Here is a 27,832-nt window from a genome sequence, read left to right as displayed (position 1 = left end):
TAAAGCTACAGAAGAAGTTTTATTTTGCATGCTACAGAGGTAATGCAGAGTACACACACACACACACACAGGAGAGAGCGAGAGAGAGAGACCGTGAGCGAGGGGAGGAGGGGGGGAGTGGGAGTGAGACTATATCAAAAGCAGGAAACCAAGTCGCACTTCCCCTTGGTAGAAAAAGTTCCGCTTTTAATTGTACTGCTTCCAAACTATAACCAATCCTTACATTTAAAGATGTAAAAAGTGGGACTTATATAGAAAATATACATTACGTTGTATTTCTAAACAACAAAACCAAGTTTGTCTTGATGTAACAATCAAGAGGTCTGAACACGCGTATTCTTTTGTTTAAGGGGATCCAAATTATTTTCTCTTTTTTTTGTTGACTTTTCCCCGTAAGATAACAGTTTGACTTCATGAGTGGAGCTTTCATTTGTCTTTCCTGAAATCAAAAACACATTTCAGAACTTTCCCCCCGCCCCCCCATCATTGTTACAATTAAATAAAAAGGAACACTAAAGGCACATAAACTTTGGTCCGACCAAGTAAAGCCCCCGCCCTTCAGTAAACTTTCACATGATGACAATCACAGTGGACTCAAATTTCTGCTAGCTGCTTCCAAAAGCATGCAACAACTTTGTTTCTTATCCCACGACCTAAAACATCTAGACATGCTTAGAAAACCATTGTCACTTTCAATCCAAGTACGACACCAAATCGCTAGGGAATAAGAAAAAGAAAAAATCTTGTGGAAGGTTAAAAAACAGAACAAAACGGCTACAAAGATTTAACTACAGAACATGGTGGTTCAGCTAAAAGGATAGGTTTGCTCTTTTGCCATCGCTTATTCAAATGTAGACGGCCACGTTGACACCAGTCAAGTTGTACAGACTTGGATCCTTGGGACATGTGGGGCTAGCCTACTGGTTGTCACAAGAGTTTAAAAAAAAGGGTGAATAGACTCCAAGATATTATACTGCAGAAGCTGACCACTTTTAAGTCAAAGTTATACATATTCCCTTTTTACACTGTCTGCTCTACCCAGTAATGTCTTTTACTGTCAACCATGCAAACAGCCCCGAGGTGAAAAAGGTGACATCATGTTTTTTTTTTCTTTTCGGGTCAGGTGTCACACAATTGGCCTATTTGGATTCAAAACGGCTATTGTAGCTGAAAAGCTACAAGTTTGCATGCCTGTAATGTGCATCTAATATTTGTGTTCCTTTATCGGTCTCGTCTTTTGTATTTTTGCCGTTTTTAAATTGTAAATCTTTTTATTTTTATATGACTCCGGGTGGCTATTAGATCAGCTATTTTGTCAAAAGACAAAAGTATAAATCTAGAGTGTTGAGACAGACATATTTAGAAATCCTATTTCAAACCACCTTGAAATGGTTCAAGTGTGATTTGCAAAGAAGAATTTCCATGTGGTCTTCTGCTGTTCAGAATCAGCATAAAACCAATTTGATTCCAATATGGATAGGCCAAAGATTGTTTTGTTATTTACATAACATAGCCATAGTAGTTTCTCAATACTGAACCCATCGGTGAATGTATACCATGTCATAAGTGTTAAACACTTCATAAGCAGTGCCTAACGCAAATAGCAAACCTATGCTTTTACACTGGGGGGGAGGGGGAGGGGGGGGGGAGAAGCGTACAATGCAATAATCAGTTTTGCTGTCTTGTTGTATGTGGCTGAGAGAAATCTTGTCCCGCTAATAGCTAAAGCAAAAACTGATCTGAAATATGTCTCGTTGACTTGTTTCTACTACTACGCTACAAGGAAACATTTTCCATGTTTAAAAGATGGAATTTGAAAGGCTTGCATTTTCACTAATGTCCAAAGCTACCAGAATACCGATGTGCCTCCAAAAGCATAGTATGGGGATTTGTTTTTAACACAAACTGTTCAGCTGTGAAAACAGTTGATAGTGTGAGGTAAGGCACATAAGTATCTTAACTAAAAAAACAATAAAACTAAGCCCCCTGTGGCCACTAAAACGCTCCTTTGTATAGCGGGGGGGGGGGGGTGGAGGGGGACATTGGATGTGATAAAAGAAAATAAGAGTTATGTGGTACAGTTACAGAGGATGACAAGGGGGCAAATAACGCACTAAAGTACAAGTTTCTTCACGAGGGGGGAAAAAAAAGAAAACTTCAATCTCTCTCTCAAGGAATGACAGAATAAAAATAAAAAAAAGTAAAATTCAAACAGCCAAACAACTCTTTATGGCCCCCCCGCCCCCCCTCCCCGCCCCTGGGGTCCAGAAACAGTCCCATGTGGATTTTTGCCCGTCAGTTTGATGAGTCTAAGGAGTGTGTTTGGGGGTCTCTAGAAGACGTCTTTAGATGGTGGACTTGGAGAAGGACACCCGGAGGTGCTGGTTGCCGCCCATGTTGTAGTTGTGGAGGTCGATCAGGACCTGGATGGCCTCCTCCACCGTCGACATTTGCAACAGGGCCATTTTGTGATCCCTGATGGCAACACAAAACAATGAGGATTAGGAAGGACAGTGACGGACTGTTTGTGACAATGCAGGCTGTCTAAGTGGTTGAGGTGTCTCATAAGTCATTTCGTGAACCTTCAAAATATGTTTTGAACTTCTGAATAGGGCTCAAGTTAATTTACTGGTTCATTGTATAATTCAAGTTAAATGTTCGTTGCATTTATACACACACACACACACACACACACACACACACACACACACACACACACAGATATATACACACAACATTTTTTTCTTAATTTTATTTGCTTATAACTTAAATGTTCTTAAAAAGATACATTACGTTCAATTGGTTTCAAGATTTGTTTTTCTTTTTTACAACCACTCATCAGTGACTAGCAGTCTAGCACTCTCCAAAAATCAGGATCAGAAATAAATGTTGGTATGGGTTTCACTGAAGTCACACCCGCAGCAGTTCATAGTTCTGAGAAATCAGCGAGGTTGCATAAATAATGGAGATATCTCATTTTAGCCAATCTCCACGCCCACAACGCGTCGCACCACACTGTTTTTGCGACATTTGTATGGGCAGTGGTGTACAGTAACTAAGTACATTTACTTAAGTACATTTGAGGAAATTGTACTTTACTTGAGTATTTCCAATACTTTTACTCCACTACACCTCAGAGGCAAATAGTGTACTTTTACTCCACTACAATTATTTGAAAACTTTAGTTACTAGTTACTTTTCAGATATAAATGATATTATGAAACATACATTAACCACTTTAGCCCTTTTCTATACCTAGGCTATTTGAAAATAGCCGATCTACAAGGTCACAACGCGTCCCGCGACGCGTTGTGAGCTTGTAGATCTGCTATTTTCAAACATTTTAGTATTTGTACTTTTAGTACATTTTGATGCCAATACTTTTTTTTTTAACAGAGTATTTCTATATTGCAGTTTTGGTACTTTTACTTAAAATAAAGATTTTGAGTACTTTTTCCACCACTGTGTACAAGTATAAATGAAGGCTTCAGTGGCTTCAAACTAATCCATTTGGTCGATTACCAAAGAAAAACTATTTCACGTCGATTTAGTGATATTTAACTATAAAATGATTTGCTTGTTGATCATTCGATAATCACACAAGTAAACGTCAGAATAATCACTAAGAAAATAACTGATCGTTATTAGCAGTCCTAGTTTTGTACACACTCATTTAGCCAAAAAGCAGTCAATTAATTTGTAATTATAGTTATATTGTAATTATAATAATGAGGCGCACAGTTTGAAAGCGCGATCTCACCTGCAGTGGGTAGCTATGTTTGTAAACATACTGCAACTATATAACACATCTGTCAATCAGTTTTACAACACACATTTGGGTGCGATTGCAGAGCGCAGTTTGCCAGACACACTTGAATGACTCACGTTTAAATTTACTCAAGTGTATACTCAACAACGCAACACCGGCGGAATTAAGTAGAACTCAGGCATTTCTGATTCAGGGCCGTTTAATGTCTGGTGTTTTGTTTATTTTTTTCACATTCAAAAACTATGACAATAAAAGCAAATGTAATGCAAAGAATGTGCATGTTATTTAACTCATTAAGACTGGGAGCGCATCTGTGTGACATCTTTAGATTTATTTGGCTATTAAAAAAGCTCATAGCGCGGTGCTAAGAACTTGTAGATCTATTTGTTTTTTAAATCATGGAAAAATGTTGCAAATCTTTTCATACAAAATATTTTAAAGCTAACATTTGTAACAGTCTTTAGGGAAAAAAAAAACTATGTCGCTATAATATCAGTGGTTATCAAAAATGATATGTATTTGGCCGTGGACACCCATATCAAAATGTTTTGTTCCAGGGACCTCCAGAAGTTGTAACAGAGTTAAAATATTTTTCAAAAATAGCAGATCTACAAGCTCGTAGCACTTGTATATCTGCTATTTTTGAATAGCCAAATAAATCTAAAAATAACACACAGATGCGTTCCCGGTCTTAAAGGGTTAATGTGAATACAGTTATGAACCCGTTGACTCCAAGCAACTTGACTATCCTCGCTCCTGACTTCCAAGCCGTGGAATGACACCATCTATTGGCACTCTTATTTACTCGACTGCGTACCCTGTTGGTTGGATTATGATCAGGGTCATGGCATTTTTTGAATGCCAATTAAAGGTAATCTAATTGATCATCAAAATGTATGTGCGTGGGTGTCATGTGATTTGTGAGAACATGTCTTTCTGCTGATTTAAAAAAATCGATGAGGAAACGCAGCTTCATTGATCCAATACATTCCATGCTTTGGCCAAGTCTACTGAAACTCAAGTAGCACAACAACACGCAATTACTTCCATGGGGATCTTATTATTTTTTTGTTTTAACCCATTAAGACCGGGAACGCATCTGTGTCATTTTAGATTTCTTTGGGCTATTCAAAAATAGCAGAGCTACAAGCTCGTAGTGCGGCAACGAGTGCCGCGCTACAAGCTTGTAGATCTGCTATTTTTGGAAAAGCTGTGCAAATCTTTGAATATATATACTGTATATATTTTAAAGCAAACATTTTCTTTTTTTTCCCCATGGACTGGGGGGTCCCTGGAACAAAACATTTTGATATGGGTGATATTGATATTGGCGGTCAAATACATTTTGGGGGTCCTTGACATGAAAGAAGTTTGAGAACCACTGTTTATAGCAACATTTTTCAAAAAACTGTTAGGATTTAGAAGACATTTGTAGAATCCCAAGAAGCAAAGATTTGAGTTAAAAAAGGTTCGCTTTAAAAATATATAAATATTCAAAGATTTGCACACATTTTCACAATAAAAAATACATATATACAATATATGCAGATATACGAACTCATAACACGGCACTCGTTGCCGCACTATGAGCTTGTAGATATGCTATTTTTGAATAGCCAAATAAATCTAAAAATGACACACAGATTGCTTTCCCCGGTCTTAATGGGTTAATGGTAAAAAAGCAAAAAAAAAGCACTGATGAAATCCCATAAATAAATTCACCTCTGACGGACATCCATTCCTAGATGCAGATCATTCCTAGACGCAGCTCTAGTACCCATGCGGGAGGGACACAGATCACATAATGCAGCTTTAATACAAATTAAACAACCCAATGATTATTTTTTACTAACTGATACAGTGACCTGCATGGCATGCGGAATGCACCCCGCATCGAACACACACACACACACACACACACACATCACGGAGGACCGCATGCCATCGATTACTTTCCTCTACCATGTTTGACCAGAGAAGGCACAGCATTGCTGTCAGTATTGGCACATAATCAATATTAAATGACTCAAGATTGCTGCAGATACCATTAGATTGGTTCCTCTCTCTTTGGAAAGGAGTGTTTTTTTGGTCCCAGGGGGAAGGGGCTGGTTTGAGGTTAATGTGTTTGCTCGGGGGCACTTTCGACACGTTAAACTGGGCGAGAAGGGGGGTCAAACCAGCAACCTTCCGATAGGCCTGTCACAATTATTACATAATAGTCTAATCGCAATTATTTCTGCATAATCGTTTCCATATTGAAATTTTTTCACACATTTGAAAACAATAAAAAAAAAGAAATCACACCCAGTGTGAAGAGAGTGGTGCCTTTGAATTAGTGTAACTGGTTGGTTGGACGGACCCACACACACAGTCAAGTGTAGGAGTGGCTGGCACCACTCAAAAAGCAGAAATAGCTGATCTACAAGCTTACAACGCGTCACTTTGTGATGAGTTGTAAACTTGTAGATCAGCTATTTCTGCTTTTTTTTACATGCATAAAAGTGATCAAATATGTCAATATTTTCTTTGTATATTTCAGTCATTTGTCAAATCTGCCCTGTGCCATTTTTTTTATCATGAAGCCTGAAAGGTTTGATATGTTCCAATGCTCACACAATGAAAGTCGCTAATCGCAATTAGTATTCGGGTGACAATTAATCGCCAACTTAAATTTGTAATCGTGACAGCCCTGCCTTCCGATTCCCTCTCTACCTACTCGGCCGTGACTACCCCCATATCTAGAGACTATGAGTCAAAAAAACGTGGTCTTACTGGAAAAACTTGAATGCTTTCACAGTGCCTCCGGCGTTGGAGAACAGCAGCCGCAGGTCATCTTCACTCACATCAGTTCTGTAACAGAGTGGGGGAGACACACACAATTGAGAGGATTTCCAATGAAACCGTCTCTAATACCTCTTGAGTATTTTCCAATTTTCAATACTTTTACTTCTACTCCACTACGTTTCTAAGGAAAATATTGTACTTTTACTCCACTACAATTATTTTAAAACTTGAGTTACTTTTTAGATTTGTACAAATAAACATACATTAACCACTTAAGCCCTTTATATGTTTCGGCTATTTGAAAATAGCCGATCTACAAGCTCACAACGTGCCGCGACATGTTGTGAGCTTGTAGATCGGCTATTTTCAAAAGATTTGTACCGTATACATTTTGAAAACTTGAAATGGGACATTCTGCATAATGAGTACTTTCTACTTTTGGTACTTTAAGTACATTTTGAAACCAATGCTTTTGTACTTGGTTACAAGTAAATGTTTTTAATTCCGGACATTTACTTGCAACAGAGTTCTTCTACATTGCAGTATTGATACTTTTACTTAAGCAAAACATTTGAGTACTTATTCCACCACTGTCTCTAAAGTGTAAGGGGAAGTGGAAGCTGTAACTGACGGGATGTTGGAGAGGTGGAGGGTGGCGGAGGGCGGGAAGATGTTCTGGAAGTTCTTGGAGCCGGGCTTCTTGAAGCGGTGGAGTGGCGAGTTGGTGAAGTCCTTGGTGAGGCCCTGGTCGTCCAGGCCGTCGCGGGGCAGGGCCACCGACTGGTGCTTGGAGAGGGTCACCCGGATTATCTTCCCGTACATCTTCTGGCCGTTCAGGTGGCTCATCGCTGTAGGGAGATGGAACATTTTCTTAGTTTATCCTTTAACGTTTGTCCAAGTGGGCCCTGGCTCAAGAAGGCAGCATACATATAATTCCATAATAATAATAATAATAATAATAATGCGAACGCATCTGTGTAATTTTTTTGGCTATTCAAAAATAGCAGATATACAAGCTCATAGTGCACTATGAGCTTGAAGATCTGCTATTTTTAGAAAAATGTTGCTATATATGCACACACACACACACACAAAGAGGTGCACAAATCTTGAAACGGATGCATTCCCGGTCTTAATGGGTTAAATAATAGTGCATTAAAACTGAAAACTAGGAATAATTTAAAAAAACATGACCTTGGCATTAAGCTGCCTCAAGCTACAGAAACCAGAAGATGGGCTTCTGATCTATGGGCTACATTGGTTGGTTTCCAAGGCAACTTACTCCTTGGCAAGCAAGTGTCCAATTTGTTTGTTAAAACGATAAATTCTAATGAGAGAATATAACTTGTCTTGGAAAACATCACCACACAATAAATACTTTGATGGGACACGAGACACCAGTGTTGCCAGATTTTGCGAGTGAAACAAGCAACCAGGTCTATGAAAACAAGCCCCAAAAGACTATCAAGATCGGTTTAACCACTTTGGCACAACATCTTTTCAGATGGGGGTCCGCAGACAAGTACATATTCATTTGGAGATCCTTGACATGAAAATGTTGAATGAGAATCACTGGTTTAAACAACATTGGGAAGCAAGCCCAAATAAGCAAATACATCTTGGACTTTACTGAACAACAAGCCCAAAGTGGCGTATACTAAAGCCGACGCGGGAACACTGCAAGAACTCACCTAGCTGGGCCTGGTTGCCGTCTGACATCTGGATAAGTGCGCTGTCCTTCTTGTTGTACAGGATCTTCACCCTCTGCACATCCCCGTACACCCCTGTTTATCAGAGCCACAGCCAGGCAGCATGACAGGAGGCGAGGAGGGAGAGGAGGGAGGGAGGGGAGGGCAGAACAAAGCAGATAAGTCAGAAAAAAAACAACAGTTAGCACCGAGAGGCTATTTAAGAGACTTATCTATGTAAGAAAAAACAAAGAGTGTAGAGAAAACACACACGAAAGTAAGAGTAAATAGACTTTAGAATGGGAGGTGTGTAGAAAGAATAAGGTAAACAAGAGAGAGAGAGACAAGAGAGAGAAACACCCTCTAAACAGTTTAAGTTATCAAGCTGTGTCAAATGGCTATGTGAAACCAAAAATAGCATGCAGACAAGTCTAATCGTGCATTAACACAAAATCTCCGGCCGTTGAGTCGGAGGGCAAAACAAATAAGCACTTGACCCTTTAAGACCGGGAAAGCATCATTTGCATCATTTTAATATTTATTTGGCTATTCAAAAATAGCAGATATACAAGCTCATGGCACGGCACCGAGTGCCGCGCCATGAGCTTGTAGATCTGCTTTTTTTTTGAAAAATTGCTAAAGTTTTTGCAAATCTTCGAACATTTATTTTTTAAAGCGAACATTTGTAAAAAAAAATAAAAAAAAATAGCAGATCTACAAGCTCATAGCGAGGCACTGCCTGCTATTTTTGAATAGCCAAAGAAATCTAAAAGAAATGACAAGATTATTTCCCGGTCTTGATGGGTTAACCCAAATGGATAAAGGCCAATGTGTATTACAAGCTAACACAACTACTGTGTGTGTGTGTGTAAACAGATGTATATTACATAGGCTGACATCAATAATGAGACATGTCTCAAAGACAGAAAGAGGTAGAAAGAGATAAGAGAGATCAGAGAGAGAGAGAGAGAGAGATAGAGAGAGAGATCAGAGAGAGCTAACGATAACATACCGAAGAGGGTAAACAGACTTTGGGGCGTAACCATCTTTAGAGGGAGAGAAGAGCAACAAGCAGCATGAGACAGGTAGGTAGAGAGGTAGAAGAGTCGTAGAGCGGAGGGTAGAGCGGAGATGTGACAGATCGGATCCAGAACGGAGGTAGGTAGGTAGGGAGATGGTTGGTTTTTGTTTGGTTTTCCCCCCCCCACAGCGGAGAGTGATGGAGAGGTGGATGGTGGGTCATGGAAGAGGAGGAGAGGAGAGGATGAGAGGAGAGGAGAGGAGAGGGGGGGGGGGATTGTTGTGGGTGGTGTGTGGTGGGAGTTGTTGTTTTTTTGAGAGAGAACCCCATACACACACAGGATTGTAGAGGTTCCAGGGAAGGGAGAGAGAGACAGACAGAGAGAGACAGAAAGAGAGGGAGGGGGGGGAGAGGGAGGGGGGGGGGGTTATAGATAGGGACAGAGAGAAGGGGGAGAGGGGGGAGGATGAATGGATGGTGGGGGAGGGGGGCAATGCAAATTGGAGAAAACAACAAAAAGTGAGGGGGGACAAAAATAAAATACAGGTCAGTAACACTGGAATAATGCAGGAAGTTTTTTTGATCAGAGAACAATGGCTTGGGTCAATGCTCCGTTTAGTTAAAAAAAACAAAAAAAAAACAGCAAAATTAAAAAAGAAATGCATTTCAACCCTGGACAGGCATGGGGTAGAAGATACATTCGTGTCAAGAAAATCATAAATAAATTAAAAAAACAGCAATATAAAACCAGATTAAAGTAATAACCATGGGAATAATAAACAACGACAACATGCATTATGATGTTAGGTCTGTAGATCTCGTAGCTGTGTGAAATGGTGGGCAATACAGATGGAAGATTTCTGAAAAAGCGGTTAGTTAGAAGACTCATGCAAATTCAGTTCCGATGGTTGGTGGTGGATTTTTTTTTTTTGGACATGCGAGAGTTGATGCGAAGGCCACAGCGTGAGAAACTGTGTGGCGTTCACACAAGTCCAAGACAGGAGAGAGAGAGAGACAGAAGTCGCCCCCCCTTTTGCGGGAGCGGGAAAGCTGCAGCAGCGCAGTATCTGAACATTTGGGGGTTGGGGGGGGAGAGGTCTCCTTCAATGGTCTAGATACTGCCAGGGCTCCCCAGGCATGAAGCGGTTTCATTCAGAGCCAGAGAGGGAGAGGACGGGAAGGGATGGGGGACAGACAGATGAGAAGAGAGAAGAGAGAGAGAGAGAGAGAGAGGTTAGATGAGAGAAATTTGAAAACAATTTAAGTCACAGTTTAGAGAGAGAGAGAGAGGGGGAGAGAATAAGCAGCAGAGAAGAGACAAGTGTCGGAGATGATTTTGGAGACACAGGTATAGATAGAGAATGATTTCATAATAATAAGCCAGGCTTAGAGAGAAAAACAGAAGAGAGACAGTTAGCCAGAGTTAGACAGATACAGTTCGACATAAGTGATGAGGAGAGGGAGATAAGGAGATCATCCAGAGGTAGAGAAGAATAGAGAATCAAGAGGCCAGGTTGGATGTGGGATGAGAGACTGCAAATCAGTCTACTTTTTACAGGCAATGAGAGGTTGGTCCCAAAAAAGTGGAATTATGAAAAATAAATAAAATTCTCTAATGCATAATTTAACCCATTAAGACCTGAGGCGATTCTTAAAAATGTTTTCTGAATCCTAAAAGTCAAAAAAAAAAAAAAAAAAAAAGTTCAAGATTTTTCAAAAATATTAGATCTACAAGCTCATAGCGCGGCACTCGGTGCCACGCTATGAGCTTGTATATCTGCAATTTTTGAATAGCCAAAGAAATCTAAAGTGACACAGATGCGTTCCAGGTCTTAATGGGTTAAGCTCCATCATACGACCGCGTCGCACGCCACAACTAGCAGATCTACAAGCTCACATCCGTGATCCGTTGTGATCTTGTTGATCGGCTACTTTCGGCACGCGACAACATCACGCGACAAAGCATAACCCGGCTTGAGAATGGTTATACAGTTTATCTCAGTTTAGTAGTGGGGTTCTGGGAACATTCTGGTTAAGATCATGGCCTGTATATCTGCGTGGTATGGATGGTATGGCTTTTTCTGGGCTACGTCTTTTCGTGTGCTCACAAAGTGCATAAGCCACTATATTTCCACACTCAGTCCAGAGGGCCACATTGCATATACTGGCAGACACCTCTTATCTCCGTATTTTAACTTTTTTTCCCGTAGATTTATGCCATACCTCGCCATTCTGTCACTCAAAAGTAGCAAAAGTAGCAGATCTACGAGCTTGTAGATCTGCTACTTTTGCCATTTTTTAATTGGAATCCTGATTTTGTTAAGCTATTTTTTTTATTGGAATCCTGAAAAGTAATATTTTCTATTTAATTTCAAATGCATTTGTTATACTTATGTTAGCTTTATGAACTTAAATACAAATACATTGGACATAAAAATATATAATTGTAATACTAGTCATTAAGCTACTAATATAGACTGAAGTAATTAAAGCGGGTCATGTTTGCATATTTGGAATTGTAACAGCTGAAATCAATGATATATCAGTATTCCAATATTAAGCTGCGGGCCGCGATAAGTGAAGGCGGGCCCCCGGGCCGCCAGTTGCCCATGTATGATGTGAGGTGTTCATGTCCTGGGCCAAGCCGGAAGATCAGAACTTGAGCATTTGGCTCAGCCTTGCAATTGACCCAACCCAGACAAACAACAAACGTTGACCCATGTCAAAACAGACTCCATGAAACGGACACAAGATAGTGCCGATGACAATGGGAGGCAAAATAAGGAGAACATCTGGCAATAGGCTCTATGCACAGCAGCCATAGTGTAAAGACATTGACAGGTGCTACCAATGATACTAATGAAGGCTCTGTTCCATTCTGGTCAAACAGAGTCAGGGTGCATGTTGGCAAACACTCTCCTACACCAGTGGGTCTCAATGTGTGGTCCAGGGACCCTCAGGGCTCCTTGAAGGGGTTTCCAAATGGCCCCTTATGGGTGTGTTAACTCTGAGAGTGTACAAATGGAACCAAATGGACCCGTAAGGGTCCATTTGGTTCCATTTGTACACTCAAGGGTTATGGGGCTCGTTGAAATGTAAAAGTGTGAGAACCACTGTGCAACGCGAAATGGAACAGGGCCTTCATTAGTATCAATTGGTAACACCTGTGGCCCATTTGGCTGCTGTGCATAGAGCCTATGACTGGTAGGAAGGAAGTTCAAGTATAGAGTCCAGGCTGGCTGTTTCTGTCTGTGCGTGTGTGTGTGTGTGTGTGTGTTCTGCTGCTAACCTCTTCATTGAGGTTGCTGACCAGGAGGACCCCGCCGGAGCCGGATTGTCCGTGTCCGCCCAGCGCCACCCGCCCGGCGGCAGCAGCTGCGGCCGCCGCAGCACTCAGCGGATTCATGGCTCCTTGTGGGGGGAAAAGAAAAAACAAAAGCAGAAAACACACAATCATGGCATGGGGTGCATCACTTCAAACCGGCTGCCTTGTTACAAACCCGACACCCCTAACCCATCTGTGTCATTTTAGATGTCTTTGGGCTATTCAAAAATAGCAGATATAAAAGCTCTCTACTTTTGAAAAATCGTGAAAATTTGTGCAAATCTTTTGAGAAAAAAAAAGTGTGCGTGTGTGTATGTAAATTCTTTGCTTCTGGGGGTCCCTGGAACAAAATATTTTGAGATGGGGGTCCGTGGACATATCATTTTGGGGGTCCTTGACTTGATTATTTTTGAGAACCACTGATATTATAGCAACATACATTTCTTATTTTTTTATAAACTCTTAGGATTTAAAAAACATTTGTAGAATCCCTAGAAGCAACGATTTGAGTAAAAATGTTTTCGCTTAATAAAAACATAAAACCGCGTTATGAGCTTGTTCATCTGCTATTTTTGAATAGCCAAAGACATCTAAAATTACACATGCTTTCCCGGTCTTAATGGGCCAAACAACTTTTGACTAGTTCCAATTACTAGTTCAGTGGGCTACTTGCCAGAGAAGATTGAGAACTGAGAGATTTATCGAGCATAGACACAATTTTCTAGCGTGTGGTTGGTGGGGGAGTGTTAATTTAATGCCCCGGCTTAGATCAAGCTGTAGGGATATTTATGGGCTTTGTTCGAGATGGGCGCGCCATGTGGGGTGTAGCGCTTACAACCGAGCCAAAGCTATGCATGTTACCGCCGAGCAGCCATGCCTTAAATTAACTAAGACCAAATGTCTCCCTTCACCACAGATCGTTCCCCTTAACCCATTTAGACCTGGAGCGCATCTGTGTGTCATTTTTAGATTTCTTTGGCTATTCAAAAATAGCAGATCTACAAGCTCATAAATATTCAAATATTTTATATGTCATATTCAAAAATAGCAGATCTACAGGCTCATAGCGCGGCAGAGAGTGCCACGCAATGAGCTTGTAGATCTGCTATTTTTTTGAAAAATCATGAACATTTGTGCAAATCTTTGAATATATATATATATATATATATATATATATATATGTATATAAAGCGAACATTTGTAACTCAAATATTTGCTTCTGGGGGATTCTACAAATGTCTACCAAATACTAACTTTTAAAAACTTATGTTGCTATTAATCAGTGGTTCTCAAACTTTTTCACGTCAAGGACCACCCAAAATGCCCAGTATTTGGCCGCGGACCCCCATCTCACAATGTTTTGTTCGAGGGACCCCCCCATAAGCAAAGATTTGAGTTGAAAATGTTTCCTTTAAAAAATAAATGTTCAAGATTTTTCAAAAATAGCAGATCTACAAGCTCATAGCACAACACACATAGCCAAAGGAATCTAAAAAAAATGACACAGATGCGTTCCCGGTCTTAATGGGTTAAGCAGACTGGCTGCTGTTTTTCTAATCTCCAATACTAAGACCCACGGTCCTGCATGAAGGCACAGCACGAAAGCACAGCACGGCTCTGAGAAAAGCCCGCTTTTTGCGTACGAGAGAGCAATTCAAAAATACAAAGTGGAAAGAATAAAAAAGAAGAGCGGGATGTACCTGGGATCTTACCAAGCAGGGAGTTGGAGTCTTTGCTGAAGGCCGCGGCCACGGAGGGGTCGATGCTGGGCTGGCCGTCGCCGGCCGGCAGGTCCGGCCGCGTGTAGTCTCGACTCTTGTCGTTGTTGTACTTGACGTTGAGGTTGACCAGCTTGGAGAAGTCGATGCGCAGCGTGCAGCACGAGTTGTAGATGTTCTGGCCGTCCAGGGCCTTGGGGGAGACGGCGTTTGAGCAGCGTTATTTGACTTTAGTTTTTTAACTCTTAAACTGCCAGAGTTTATATATCTTTTACCCCCACAGACTGCCAGACTTTTCTAAGCTAGTCCTTAGAAAAAATGTACATTTTTTGTCTGTTTATTTTTTAACATTGAAATGAATGGAGCAGCAACTTCTTGGAAAATGTTATCTCCTGGTTCTGTGTGACGAACGGAAAAACGGAAAAACCCGAAAAAATAAAGAATAATTTTAGATAGTTTTTTGCCAAAAATGTTTATAAACGTTTTTGGCAGGCAATAGCTGAATTCTCAAAAACGTTAATAAACGTTTTTGGCAGATAATGACTTACGGTCGGTATCAGAAATTGTCAAGCCGATTAGTCACGGTTTTTAACCACTTTCAATCTGGCATCCATATTTTGGGGCGTGACATTGAACATTCTTTAATAGGTTTTAAGTGGTTAAATAAAATAAAGTTACAAAAAAGAATATCAATCAGAATGTTCTCAAAATGTCAGTCAAAACATTGATAATTGCTGGTCTAGGACTCTCCAAAACCGGCATTGGACTCTAAATTCTGGCATCGTCTGGCTCTAGCAAGACACCAAATGAGGTTGTGTCGGCAGCCCTGGTGAAATGGGTCTTACCAGTTTGGACTGTTGGGCGTTGATGGGATCGCTGTACTGGAGCAGGGCCTGGAACTGATTGTTCTTGGTGAAGGTGATTATTTTCATGACCGTGCCAAACTTGGAGAAAATCTGGGAACAAAAAGGACAACAAAAACTGTAATTTAAACCAGTGGTTCTCAACCAGTGGTCCGAGGACCACCAGTGGTCCTTGAGGGGGTTTCAGGTGGATCCCAGCTAAAAGATGGAGAGTTGGTAACCAAATTGACCCTTATTATATCTTTAACTCAAGAGTTAAATTGTTGTTAAACATCTTCATTACTTAATTTTCAAGAAGTCTACACAACAATTAAGAGTTGTTATTTTGATCAACATTTGCCTGTTATTATCTCCTAAATGGTACCAACATCAATACAGCATGGAATTGTGGACAAAATCGTATCCAACGATAACAAAATATTCTAAGTATTGGGTCTGAGAGTCCAAATCTCATCAAATGGTGGTCGCGGCTCAAATGCCGAATAAATAATGGACCTTGATATGAAAAGGTTTGAAAACCACTGATTTAAACCATCTGGTGGCTCCTTACAGTTAACTGGGAGGAGCCACCAGATGACTTTGCCGTTACAAAGCTTAACTCATTCAGTGCCAAACTTATTTCTGGCGTTATCACCCCTGTGCCAAGGCCAAAAATACAATGTAAAAAAAAAAGTGCTTAGGAGCCGAGATACAGCCTTTTTCAGTAAGAAGTTAAACAAGTGAATGGAGCAGCAACTCTTCAAATCATGATATCTTGGGTTCTGAACATTTTTTTTCAAAAAAAAATAAATAATAATAATAAATCTTTTTTTTTTTTTTTTTAATTACGTCGGCAACGTCATTGGCACTCTGGGCTTATGAAAAACGTGACGTCAGCGACGTCAATGGCACTGAATGAGTTAACAGTGAGGTGCCGGAAGTTAACCTCCCATTCATTCCCTGCATAGGAGGATTTGGTTACCTGTTGCAGCACGTCCAGTGTGACGGGGTAGAACATGTTGTCAATGATGATCCGGAGCACCGGGCTGGAAGCCGCCGCCAGGGCCTCCTGAACGTCGGAGCTGGGAGAACCGCCCGAGTGGACCGCAGACACCGCCTGCAGTACTGCCTGAGCCCGCTGGGGGGAGGCCACAAACATTCCATCAACACCGGCAGGACCACACCCGCATTAACTGCTTAAGGCCAACTTTATACGTTGTTCTACGACAGTGTTAACGCAGCTAAAACAGCTAATCTGAAAGAGGTGGCCCCATCTATAATGGGGTCTGCTGTGTAGGCTGACGTAGAATCCCACCCATTTTTGCTCACATTATGTTCCATTCTACTTTTTAAAATGTTTAACTTAATCTATTTTAACCCATTAAGACCGGGAACGCATCTGTGTCATTTTATATTTCTTTGGCTATTTAAAAATAGCAGATATAAAAGCTCATAGAGCAGCACCGAGTGCTGCGTTACGAGCTTGTAGATCTGCTATTTTTGAAAAATCGTGAAAATGGGTGCAAATCTTTGAAGAATATATATATTTATTTTTTTAAAGCGAACTTTGTTAACTCAAATCTTTCTGGGGGGTCCCTGGAACAACATATTTTGAGATTGGGGTCTGTGTCCAAATACATATCATTTTGGGGCTGCTTGACATGAAAAAGGTTTGAGAACCACTGATATTATAGCAACGTAAGTTTTTTCAAAAACTGTCAGGATTTAGAAGACATTTGTAGAAAGATTTGAGTTAAAATGTTTGCTTTAAAAAAAAAAATATATATATATATATATATATATATATATATATATATATATATATATATATATATATTCAAAGATTTGCACACATTTTCTAAAAATAGCAGATCTACAGGCACTCGTATCTACAGGCACTCTATGAGCTTGTAGATCTGCTATTTTTGAAAAGCCAAATAAATCTAAAAATGTCAGTAATGTGTTCCCGGTCTTAATGGGTTAATAACATAAGTCAAGCCGTGTATGCCCAAAACCCGTCTACTCTAGACCTGAAGGTCGCCGAGTGTTGTGTTGCCTTACCGTGTTGCCAGCATCAGTCTTGAGCTCTTTGTGGTTGGAGTACTGGATGAAGACGGGGACGTTACGGACGTGAGGGCTCACAGTGGCGTAATAGTTAACCATGGTGATGGCCGCCTCCTCTGTGCCCATCTCCAGGAACGCCTTGGGCAGGAAAGAAAACAAAGAGACAAGATGAACGAAGCACAAATGTAAACCATTTCCCTCCATGATTCGCTTTCCTTACGTAGACGCGTCACAATTATTACATAAATCGGCCGGATCTCAATTATTTGAGTTAAACAAAATTGTTTTCATTCATCTGTACCAATGTTATCTGTTGAAAAATCTTCATGCATTTACAAACATCTTCAGAAAATAGCGGAAATAGCAGATCTACAAGCTCACACGCGATATTTAGATTATTGGTAGTGGTCATTGTCTCGATTATTTGTATGACAATTGAACGTCAAGTAACATTTCAGCTTTCGAGGTGTCCGGGTGGGGCAGGGGTAAAGTTCCTGCAGACCTCCGTGGAGACTGAAAGTCTGATTCCTCGATTGATATGAACTTTAGACCAATAGGCTCTATGCACAGCAGCCATATTATCACTTCCTTCACAGGTGTTACCAATGACACTAATGAAGGCTCTGTTCCATTTAGTGTAGCACAGTGGTTTCCACGACCCCCATAACTCTGAGTGTGTACAAATGGAACCAAATGGACCCTTACGGGTCCATTTGGTTCCATTTGTACACTCTCAGAGTTACACACCCGTAAGGGGCCATTTGGAAGCCCATGAGGGTCCCTGGACCCCAACTTTAGACCCACTGGTGTAGCAGAGTGTTTCCAGTGAGTCAACATGCAACAATATCAGCACCCTGACTCTGTTTGACCAGAATGGAACAGAGCCTTTATTAGTATCATTGGTAACACCTGTGAATGTCTTCATAATATGGCTGCTGTGAATAGAGCCTATTACCCCATGGTGATTTATAAATGTAGTCTTTATATTGTAAAGATTGGGAGGAAAGAAAAGAAAAAAAAGGTAAACTACTGTATATCAAAGGACACATATCATTTGACAAATGGTCAAATGATAGATGCACAAATAGTCAACAATGACATACTTTGTTATCTGGATCTAGGAACAAAGCAGAGATATTATATTGCTCAAAAGAGGTTTTGGGGAAGTTGCTGCAGCAAACTAGATACGTTCAGATAACACTTTTTTCCCCCCCCTTCCCCGATACAGAGGCTTTGAATGCACTGACAGTGGCACTATCAGATACTGCTAGTTCTGCTGTACATTCAGAGGAGGAAGCTGACAATGTATCATGACCTACTGACATTGGCAGCCAACAAAGCTGCCGCACGCCATTTGACAATCTGGGAGGGCAAATGTCAATAATGTCCCACTGCCCTCCTCCGCAGACGGACAATGGCCCACTGGTCAACTTTTGTGTTCCATTCAGGGAGCCTGTGAGCCGGACTCGAGTCAGAGGAGATGCGGTTCCAAGATAGCGACACATAATATCTCCAGTGTACTCGTGTGACACAAAAAGACAGTGGGCGACTTGGAGACTCATGACAGAAAATCAAACTGAATGTGTCACTGTTCTCGACACCCGAGGCGTCGCCCAGGACCTTCATGGCGACCCTCTCGACCGCAGACACAGATCTTACAGCACGATCAGTGGTGGAAAAAGTACTCAAATTCTTTACTTAAAAATAACAATACTGCAATATATAAATACTCTGTTATAAGTAAAAATCCAGAATAAAAGTTACTTAAGTAAAGGTACAAAAGTATTGGCATCAAAATGTACTTAGAAAGTAAAAGTACTAAAATATTTGAAAATAGCAGATCTACAAGCTCACAACGCATCGCGACGCGTTGTGAGCTTGTAGACCGGCTATTTTCAAATAGCCTATGTATAAAATAGGGCCAAAGCGGTTAATGTATGTTTCATAATATCATAATTTATATCTGAAAAGTAACTAAAGCATTCAAATTGTAGTGGAGTAAAAGCATAATATTTGCCTGAGATGTATTGGAGTAGAAGTAAAAGTATTACAAATTGGAAATACTCAAGTAAAGTACAATACTTTTATAAAAATGTAATAAAATGTAATTTAAAAGTAAATGTACTTAGTTACTTTCCACCACTGCCAACACAAAACATTCTCTCAAGCCAGACAACTCTTCCACAATCTTCGAATGCTACGGAGTCCAAAGGTCCATACACATTAGGAGTGTTTATGCGATTAATTCAAATTAATTTAAACTGCTGCTGTGTCCTGAGAACATCCACACAGAAAATGTAAAAGTGAAAAAAGACATTTCGGTTGATTTTTCCAGACACAAATAAAATGACACACCTGTATGAATGAGGCATCACCAAAAAAAGTAAAGTGTAAAGTTTGCGGACTCATTTTTACATTGTTTATTCGTCACGCTCCCATTTCTGCTAAGCAGGAAGCTAGATAGGCTTCGACTAATAAACTAGTAACTGGGGGATTACACCATAGACATATAGCGGTGGACGCCTCTTCCGGCTCTAATGCGTCTGTATTTCGGGCGGCGTTTTGGAGAAGGCAAGCTTCCGCGTGCGTCACAGAAGGGGGCGTTTGGTAGGCCAATCAGAGGCAGGTGGGAGCGGGTCTTTTCGTAACCCGTGCTGCAACTAGTTAGTTGGAACTTGGCAAACTCCACACTTTTCGGCTCGGCTGGATTCTGAAAAAGTCCTGGAAAAGACGCGCTGTGATTGGCCAGTGGTCAACGCGCTGTGAGCGCTATGAGTGGCCAGAAGTGACTTTGATTGCCTTCTCCTAAATGGCGGCGGCGATACAGGTCGCTCCAATGCACTGCAGAGGCCAATGAGGTATCTAGGTTTCTATGGATTACATCTATGGATTACACTACCCCAGTTCCGTTTTGCCTTACTAGTTCTGCTTTACTTAAACCATTAAGAACTGGAACGCATCTGTGTCATTTTATTTCTTTGGCTATTCAAAAATGGCAGATATACAAGCTCATAGCGCGGCACGGAGTGCCGCGCTATGAGCTTGTAGATCTGAAAACTAGTGGTTTTCAATGCAAAAAAAAGAAACTGAGTTGCAGCTGTTTTTCTGAAAATCCCAAACAGGAGGCGGATGGCTTCCTGTTTTTTTGGAACGACGTCACATCCACAATCTACTTCTCTGAATGACGATCGATCATTCCAAAGCTGTGTTAGGTCGCCCCTTGTGGAATTTTCCCCAAAAAATGAAAGCACGCATCAATGCGATCTTGGCCATCAAGTGATGGATTTGAAAGAACGCATCAATGCGATCTTGACAATCAATGTGTTAACAAGTTTTAACAGCGCTTACGATGTACAGACTGTTAGGTGGAAACATTTGACAATTGTGTGAGCCAACAGTCTGTCTCAAGAGACTAGAGTCTAGACAATACCTAAAACAATAGAGTTTTTCTGAGTTTTTTCTGTGTTGGTCTCCTTCTTACCTGGTTCTTTCCCTTGAGTGTAAGGATGTTGGTGACCTTGCCAAAGGGCAGCCCCAGGGCGATGACCTCCGTCTCCGAGGCCTCGTTGGGCAGCTTCCTGATGTGGAGCACACGAGACGGAGGGGCCTCCTCCACCCGTAGCTTTTTACTGTCACTGCCGTTGGAGGTCCCATCTGCAAGCAGTGGGATCATGACACAAATCGCTAGGATCAGCAGCATTCATTAAGACTGGGACGCCATCCTGTTTGAAGCCTAATTCATACTCTGTGGCATGACGGTGTCGCTTGGCCAGAACTGATTTTCTCACAATAACTCACAACGTGGGCTTGTAGATCGGCTACATTTGCTCTATTTGAAAATGTGTGAATGTATAAATGTATATGGACAGTATACGGCCTGTTTTGGCCATAGAACATATATGTCTATTATTTGTAGTACTGGTCATTATCAGTCAATTCTTTGTATATTTCAGTAAATAGGCTTTATATATTCAAGTTATGTCATATCTGCCAGGTGCAATTTTTGTTTACCACATGTTCAAAAATATATTTGTTTGACAACTATCAAGACTTCACAATCGTGACAGCCTAGGTAGCAATGTAACAAGTGACACCGTTGTGCAATGGAGTAGCCTTCATGCTACAGTAGTCTTTGTGTTGTGGAGTGTATTTTGTTTATACATCTTTTTTGGGGGGGGTATATACCTATATATACCTATACTGAGCTTGTGTGCATTATCTTTGTGACTGCACTACCGCTCTTCCAGTCATCCTATATCCCCCTTTGTGACCATACTTTGTCTAGCCTCGTCTTTCAAACGAGACAGTGTTTCCCGCACCCTAACCCGTTTGTTTATACAGTGCTATTTTCCCCAACACTGATATCCAGGTAATGTATCCAATACAGAAACTGACTCACTAGGATTATATGCCTCTGTGGCAAACAGGAGGTGTTAAATAAATAAAAAATCAAGATTTGTTTGCCAGTCACCACCTGAACTTGGAGGAATTTCCTGCGGGAAACACTATATAAGCCATTAAAATGCATAGCACACACACACACGCACCATCTATTCCAAGCACGTGGCACTGTGTGTGTGTGGGGTGCCCACCTACCATGGAGCATGAGTTTATGCATATACTAAATACCTCCCAACAGAGGAAGAGCAGCACTTGCGTGACCCGTCTCACTATTATACACCTATTTATCCCCTTGATATCTTTTAATGTGTCCAGTTGTTGATCTAATGGCTGCATGCAAATTCCTCCCCCTCCCTCTGCTCAGAGGTGGTCGGAACGAACTCACCACTGATACTGCTCATGCCAGAGTTGGGACTGTTGTACATACTCAGCTCATCCGATCCTCTCTGCAATGAGACACACAAGAAGAAAACCTGATCACACACACAGCAGTGAAATGTCACAAGAAGATCTACATTACCCACAGAGTCCTCTCAAAGACAACAATAAACTAGCGCACACAGAGGACAGTTTAAATAAGCAAAAAGAGGACGCTGGGATAAAGGAAGCGGGGAGGAGGCCATAAAACGACAGCTTAAGAATGCCTCCGCTCTTCCGCTCCCCGCGCGGGTTTAATCTCTCAGAATTTAAGATGCCGAGATGTGTTTGTTTCATCCAGAGTTGCTCGGGGTCCCCACGGGCCCCACGGAGCCACGCACGGCAGCCCGCCAGCTGACGTGCTCCCATGCACTCTTAAACCTGACTGATGGGAACGGTGAGGGAAAACGGCTGGGGACCCATTACAAACACAACTTCTTAATAGCTTCAGACCGAGCCCGCCCTCCCCTTCTCCTTTTCTTCCTGTGAGTGAATTTGAACCAATTGTTCTCGTGTCACCGGCATTCTTTATAGTTACGATAAACTAGAGGTTGCAGGGCCATGGCAGCAGGACACAACGCAAATAAATTAAAAAAAGGTAATAAAGTTGCCTTTGACATGGGCCAAAATGTGCGCACACGTTCCCCAACCTGAGAGAATGTAGGAAATGTTTCCCCCCAGCCAACAGCAGGTAAATTCTTTGTTTGGCTTTGACATGAAATATTGATGAAATAAACAGGGTGGCAAAGAGCAATCTTATCAGAGGAATCAGTATTTTACGACCATTCCGTTTCCCTTGGAGGGGAGGGCTTTAACTTGGTTTAGTGCAGATGGAAATGCAGCTGGTACTTGACAAATAAGGTTAGGTGCCCGCAAACAATGCATTTACACAAGGAAACAAGTTTGTTTGGGGTAAGCTACCTGGACACAAGCCTTTCCCCATTTCATTACAGCCAGTCTAATATCATGAGAGCTAGAAACAGAAAAACATTTCAGAGATATAAGACCGTTCCGGACCCAAATATCGGGCTATACCGTCTTTAAAGCTATCAGAGTTTAAGATGAAATGTTGGGACTAAACTATAGTATGCCCCTTGGAATAAAATGTTGACATGTTCATGGTGTAGCAAGAGGCCTGAAAGCCCACAACATAACCACTTTTACTCCAGTTATATTTACCAGATGTACCTCGTTTCCAAAGAACAGAACCTCTTACAACTATTATAAGTCTAAATCAGAGGTTCCCAAACGTTTCCATATACCAAGGACCTTCACACATAGTCATAACCTCTGTCTGTGGCCCCCTTTTGTGAAATGTCTTAAACAGTAAAACACTCTTTAAAAACAACATTGCAAAGCCTTCCAAAAGCTCACAACGCGCCACACTGCGATGCCTTGTGAGCTTGTAGATCTGCTATTTGAGGATTTGTTAAAAGTTTTTGACAATGACATGCCCAACATATTTAATTTATTATTCCCCGCCCTTCATTTCACTCTCCTTCCCAATTGGCCCCAACATTGAAACCCTCTCGTCTAGATCATGAGGAACTGAGGACAAAGAAATCATCATGGCCCGGACCACTAGGCTCCAATGTAGCCTGACAGTGCATCGCGGGCTCGAGTCTTGTTCCCGACGATCTTTACTGCAAGTCTCTCCCCATTTCCTGTCTATATCCACTATCAATAAAAGGCATAAAAGCCCCCAAAAACATCTTTTGAAAGAATAGATCATGAAATGCACAAAGCCGACCGTCACACAACAGCAAGGGTCACCAAGGGTGGGCAGTGATGCCGTCATTTCTATGTGGACTGTCACCTCATTTGCACAAAAACAATCGGATTAATTCTCTGTGTAGAAAATACAGTCGTCCCACACCACTTCTCCTATTCAAGCGTATGCTGATTGGCTCAAAGATGACAGACTGCAGGTGACAGCCAAATCAGGCTTCTGTGGGGTCCGGATTACAAGAGCTACTGTCAATAGCAAATGGATTCTATATCGAGTGGAGATGGAGCAAAGACTGAATTGCTACAGCAAGGTCGGCCAGAGAGGGATTTGGGGAAAACCTAGTTTTCATTATGATTCCGAACCTCTGCCTTCGGTACATCCCTTAATCAGCCAAAGTATCTGACTGTGGCTGTTCTGCTTAAGATGAAATGGAAGCACACCGATTTGACAGTAGTCCGTGCTCATTCAAGAACCATACCATTTTAACATTTAAGAAAATAACTGATCTACAAGCTTAGATATTTGATATTTTTGTACACCACCATGGTACAATGAAGTATAACAATAGGTTAATCAGACTACGGTAATGATTTAGTCAATTTGTTGATATAAGGAATAAAAAACTAATTATAAAAAGCCCTACCTCTAGATTATTCGATTAACAGGCCTTATTATTCGGTTATTGGTCCTAAAATAAATGATTTCAGTGAATTGCAGCCCTACCTTGAACATGTCATATATATAAAAACTGAAGCCATTTAATGGAAAATGTTCATTTATGTTCGTCGCTGGAGAAATAAGGGATAGATCAGGTTTGAAAACTCACCTTCACCCCAACTGCAACATCACCGATGCTGAAAGAAAAAAGAAAATGATTTATGATACTAGGAATTTTGTTCAAATAAACAAACAAAATGTTATGTAAATATTTGCATACAAATACCTCTGATGTTTCTCGTCTGTCTTGTACACCTTTGAAACTTGCATACAACTATCCACTTACGAAGATTGTTGCTGACAAGTAATGTGTGCCCATGGACGCACGGACGGTGAGTTGAATGTGTCTTTCCTTAATAATATGCGTCAGAGATGCAGGCCAATCGGAATCACTGAGTACCGAATTCTACATGCCTATACTGCAGATGTGCGATGTGAATCCAATGACCTGTATTCAGATTTTGAATATAGTAAATATAGTAATATAGTAATTTCAACTTCAACCCGCTGTGAAATAAAAGTGATTCAACTGTCCCTAATGTAGCTGGGGACCCCCTGGGACCCTGGCATAAACACCAGTGATGAAGTGATCATGTTCAACTGTTCTTTATTATTACATCTACAATCACACTGTAGCAGCATTCATAATAATTATGTTGATTGTTGTCTGCATTAGGAATCTTCTTAAGCCTGTGTTAAGACACACCCATGTTGTCACCTTGCTAAACTAATGGCCTACGTCATGTTTTGAGGAAAATGATATTTTTGCCTAAGTCAGCCCCTCATGACACTGGCCACCTCTGGTCTAATCACATTTCTCCTAATTGAAAAGGATTGTGCTGTTCCCTCCCCTTTTAGTATAATGGCCTAACTCCCTAGTTTGACATGCATAATAGGCTACGGACACCCATTTAAATGGCATTTATATCTCTGAGACCCCAATTTATATCGTAAAATCAATGTTAATTTAACTGAGATACAGACCCATAAGGGTCCATTTGGTTCCTAACTATCTAGTATCTATCATTTGGCTGGGGACCCCCTGGAACTCCCTGCCCAGACCCCCACTTTGAGAACCACTAGTTTAGCTTAGCGCGCAGCATTGCAACGCCAGTCTCTGCTCCTCAAGCCAAAGCCGTTAGCAGCATTAGCAGCTAAAGCTAACGATTAGCTACAACAAAAGAACACAGCATAGTAGTCTGTGGCTTAGCATAGTGTTGCCACTTGCCAAGCCCGCTTAATATAAGCGAATTGGGGCTTGTTTTTGTGTAAAGTTGCTTTTAAATATTGGTAGTTGCGGGTTTGAAGTTTTTAAGGGCTTGTTTTTTTTTAAGTGTGGTTACTTATTTTTGGCTTGTTTCACTATATTTTACATTTTAACCAGTGGTTCTCAAATATTTTTCATAAATGCTTTGTGCCGGGGAGCATTTGTGCCGCTAGAATGTTTCCTAAACACATTCCGTATTTTAATATAAGAATGTATGCATATAGCAGTTCTACAAGCTTCACAGCACGTCGCATGTTGTGAGCTTTCATTTATGTAGGTTTACAGCGCTACAGCGCTCGTGCGGCCCAGTCGCTTCTCTTGGGCTTGTTTCCATAGACCCAGTTGCTTGTTTCTCTCTCAAAACCTGGCAACGCTGCTAGCTTAGGCTAATAAACCTAGCTTAAAAAAAGGGCAACAGCGTTACATGCACATTGTGTGACGTTTCATAACGGCATTCCATTTTCATACATATAGCCATTTTTAAAACACCAACGTTTAAACGCCAAACGCAAAAATTGCGTTCATTGGCGCGCAAGCTCCAAACTTCAAAGGCAGGCGGGCGTGCGCGTGGTGTCTATGGAAACCATGCTAATGCTAACCCGTTAGCTTAGCTCTCTCTCAAACAACAAACAGGACGTCAATAGGCTCTATGCACAGCAGCTGTAGTATCACTTCCTTCACAGGTGTTACCAATGATACTAATGAAGGCTCTGTTATTTAGTGTAGCGCAGTGGTTTTCCACGACCCCCCATAACTCTGAGAGTGTACAAATGGAACCAAATGGACCCTTAAGGGTCCATTTGGTTCCATTTGTACACACAGAGTTACACACCCGCAAATGGCCCCCCATGAGGGTCCCTGGACCCCCAACTGTAGACCCACTGGTGTAGCAGAGTGTTTCCAGTGAGCCAACATGCAACAATATCAGCACCCTGCCTCTGTTTGACCAGAATGGAACAGAGCCTTCATTAGTATCATTGGTAACACCTGTGAATGTCTTCATAATATGGCTGCTGTGCGTAGAGCCTGTCGCCGCCGTTCAATAAAAACATCCCGAGCGCGTGCACGGGCGCGTTAAAGACATAATTTCAAGATAATACATTTCAAACGTACCCGTCCATTTCTGCACGTTTTTTTTTGTTCCCTTCAGCGTCGTTTAAATGGGGTTTCTTCCTCTTCTTCTTCTCTCCGAGCCGACGTTACAAAACATACAGAGACACAACACAGCACGACACGATACGACGGCAAAATGGATGCCCGCTGGATGTTAGGGTTTACTACTGGAGGGACGGAAATGGACGAGAGAACACGGGAAATGACGAGGGGAGCCGAGGAACTGTGACGGAAATGCACGGGAAAACCCGAGGGATTTTAGAAAATGTCAGTTTAATTTAAATGTAGGGATTTTATTTAGTTAAGTAAGTAATTTCTATTTTATTTTATTTAATACATTATGTATTAAATAATATAATACATTATATTACATTATTTTACATTATTGTATTTGTTTATTTTTATTTTATTTATATTTATTATCATTTTAATTTAATTTAAATGTAGGGATTTTATTAGTGTTTATTTTTTGAACCTTTTTCATATCAAGGTCCATTATTTATTCACAGTGGTGGGAAAAGTACTCCCATTTCAGAAGTTTTCAAATGTGTAAAATGTAAAAAAAAATCTTTTGAAAATAGAAGATCTACAAGCTAGCTCACATGTGTCACCACGCATTGTAAAAAATACTGTATTTCCAGTTTTCAGTACTTTTACTTTTACTTCACTACAATTATTTGAAAACTTAATTACTAGTTACTTTGTAGATTTTGATTATTATTACATATTATTACAAAACATAAACTTCAGCCCTAGATTTCGGCTATTTGAAAATAGCCGATCTACAAGCTCATACATTTGAAAACTTGTGAAACAGGACATTCTGCATAATGAGTACTTTCTACTTTTGGTACTTTAAGTCCATTTTGATACCAATACTTTTGTACTTTTACTCAAGTAAATTTTGAATTCCGAATTTTTACTTGTAACAGAGTACTTCTACATTGTGGAATTGATACTTGAGCACTTTTCCCACC

General features: G+C 40.9%; 1 protein-coding gene across 5 annotated transcripts; it reads right to left on the bottom strand.

Annotated features, from left to right (window-relative positions):
- On the bottom strand, nucleotides 1–26,994 carry LOC311039415 (polypyrimidine tract-binding protein 2-like). Of its 5 annotated transcripts, none has more exons than XM_084049290.1 (15): nucleotides 26,856–26,994; nucleotides 24,585–24,612; nucleotides 21,998–22,058; nucleotides 20,693–20,865; nucleotides 17,209–17,349; nucleotides 16,130–16,285; nucleotides 15,151–15,261; nucleotides 14,288–14,498; nucleotides 12,552–12,673; nucleotides 9,254–9,287; nucleotides 8,245–8,337; nucleotides 7,185–7,401; nucleotides 6,542–6,619; nucleotides 5,492–5,539; nucleotides 1–2,475 (listed from the first exon to the last, which is right to left on the bottom strand). In XM_084049290.1, exons 1-15 carry the CDS (start codon nucleotides 26,861–26,863, stop codon nucleotides 2,346–2,348), a joined length of 1,611 nt encoding a protein of 536 aa, XP_083905416.1. In that variant the 5' UTR covers nucleotides 26,864–26,994; the 3' UTR covers nucleotides 1–2,345. The 5 variants fall into 5 exon arrangements, with proteins under 5 accessions (XP_083905416.1, XP_083905417.1, XP_083905418.1 ...); XM_084049291.1 differs by having other exon boundaries at nucleotides 14,300–14,498; XM_084049292.1 differs by having other exon boundaries at nucleotides 22,040–22,058.
- Between the last annotated feature and the right edge of the window lie 838 nt (nucleotides 26,995–27,832).

This window comes from Gymnoscopelus microlampas, assembly GCF_963454915.1.
Source record: "Gymnoscopelus microlampas genome assembly, chromosome: 22".
Classification (NCBI taxonomy): Eukaryota; Metazoa; Chordata; class Actinopteri; order Myctophiformes; family Myctophidae; genus Gymnoscopelus; species Gymnoscopelus microlampas.
The sequence above is the reverse complement of the archived record's forward strand: the minus strand, read 5'-3'. Positions and strand labels throughout refer to the sequence as shown.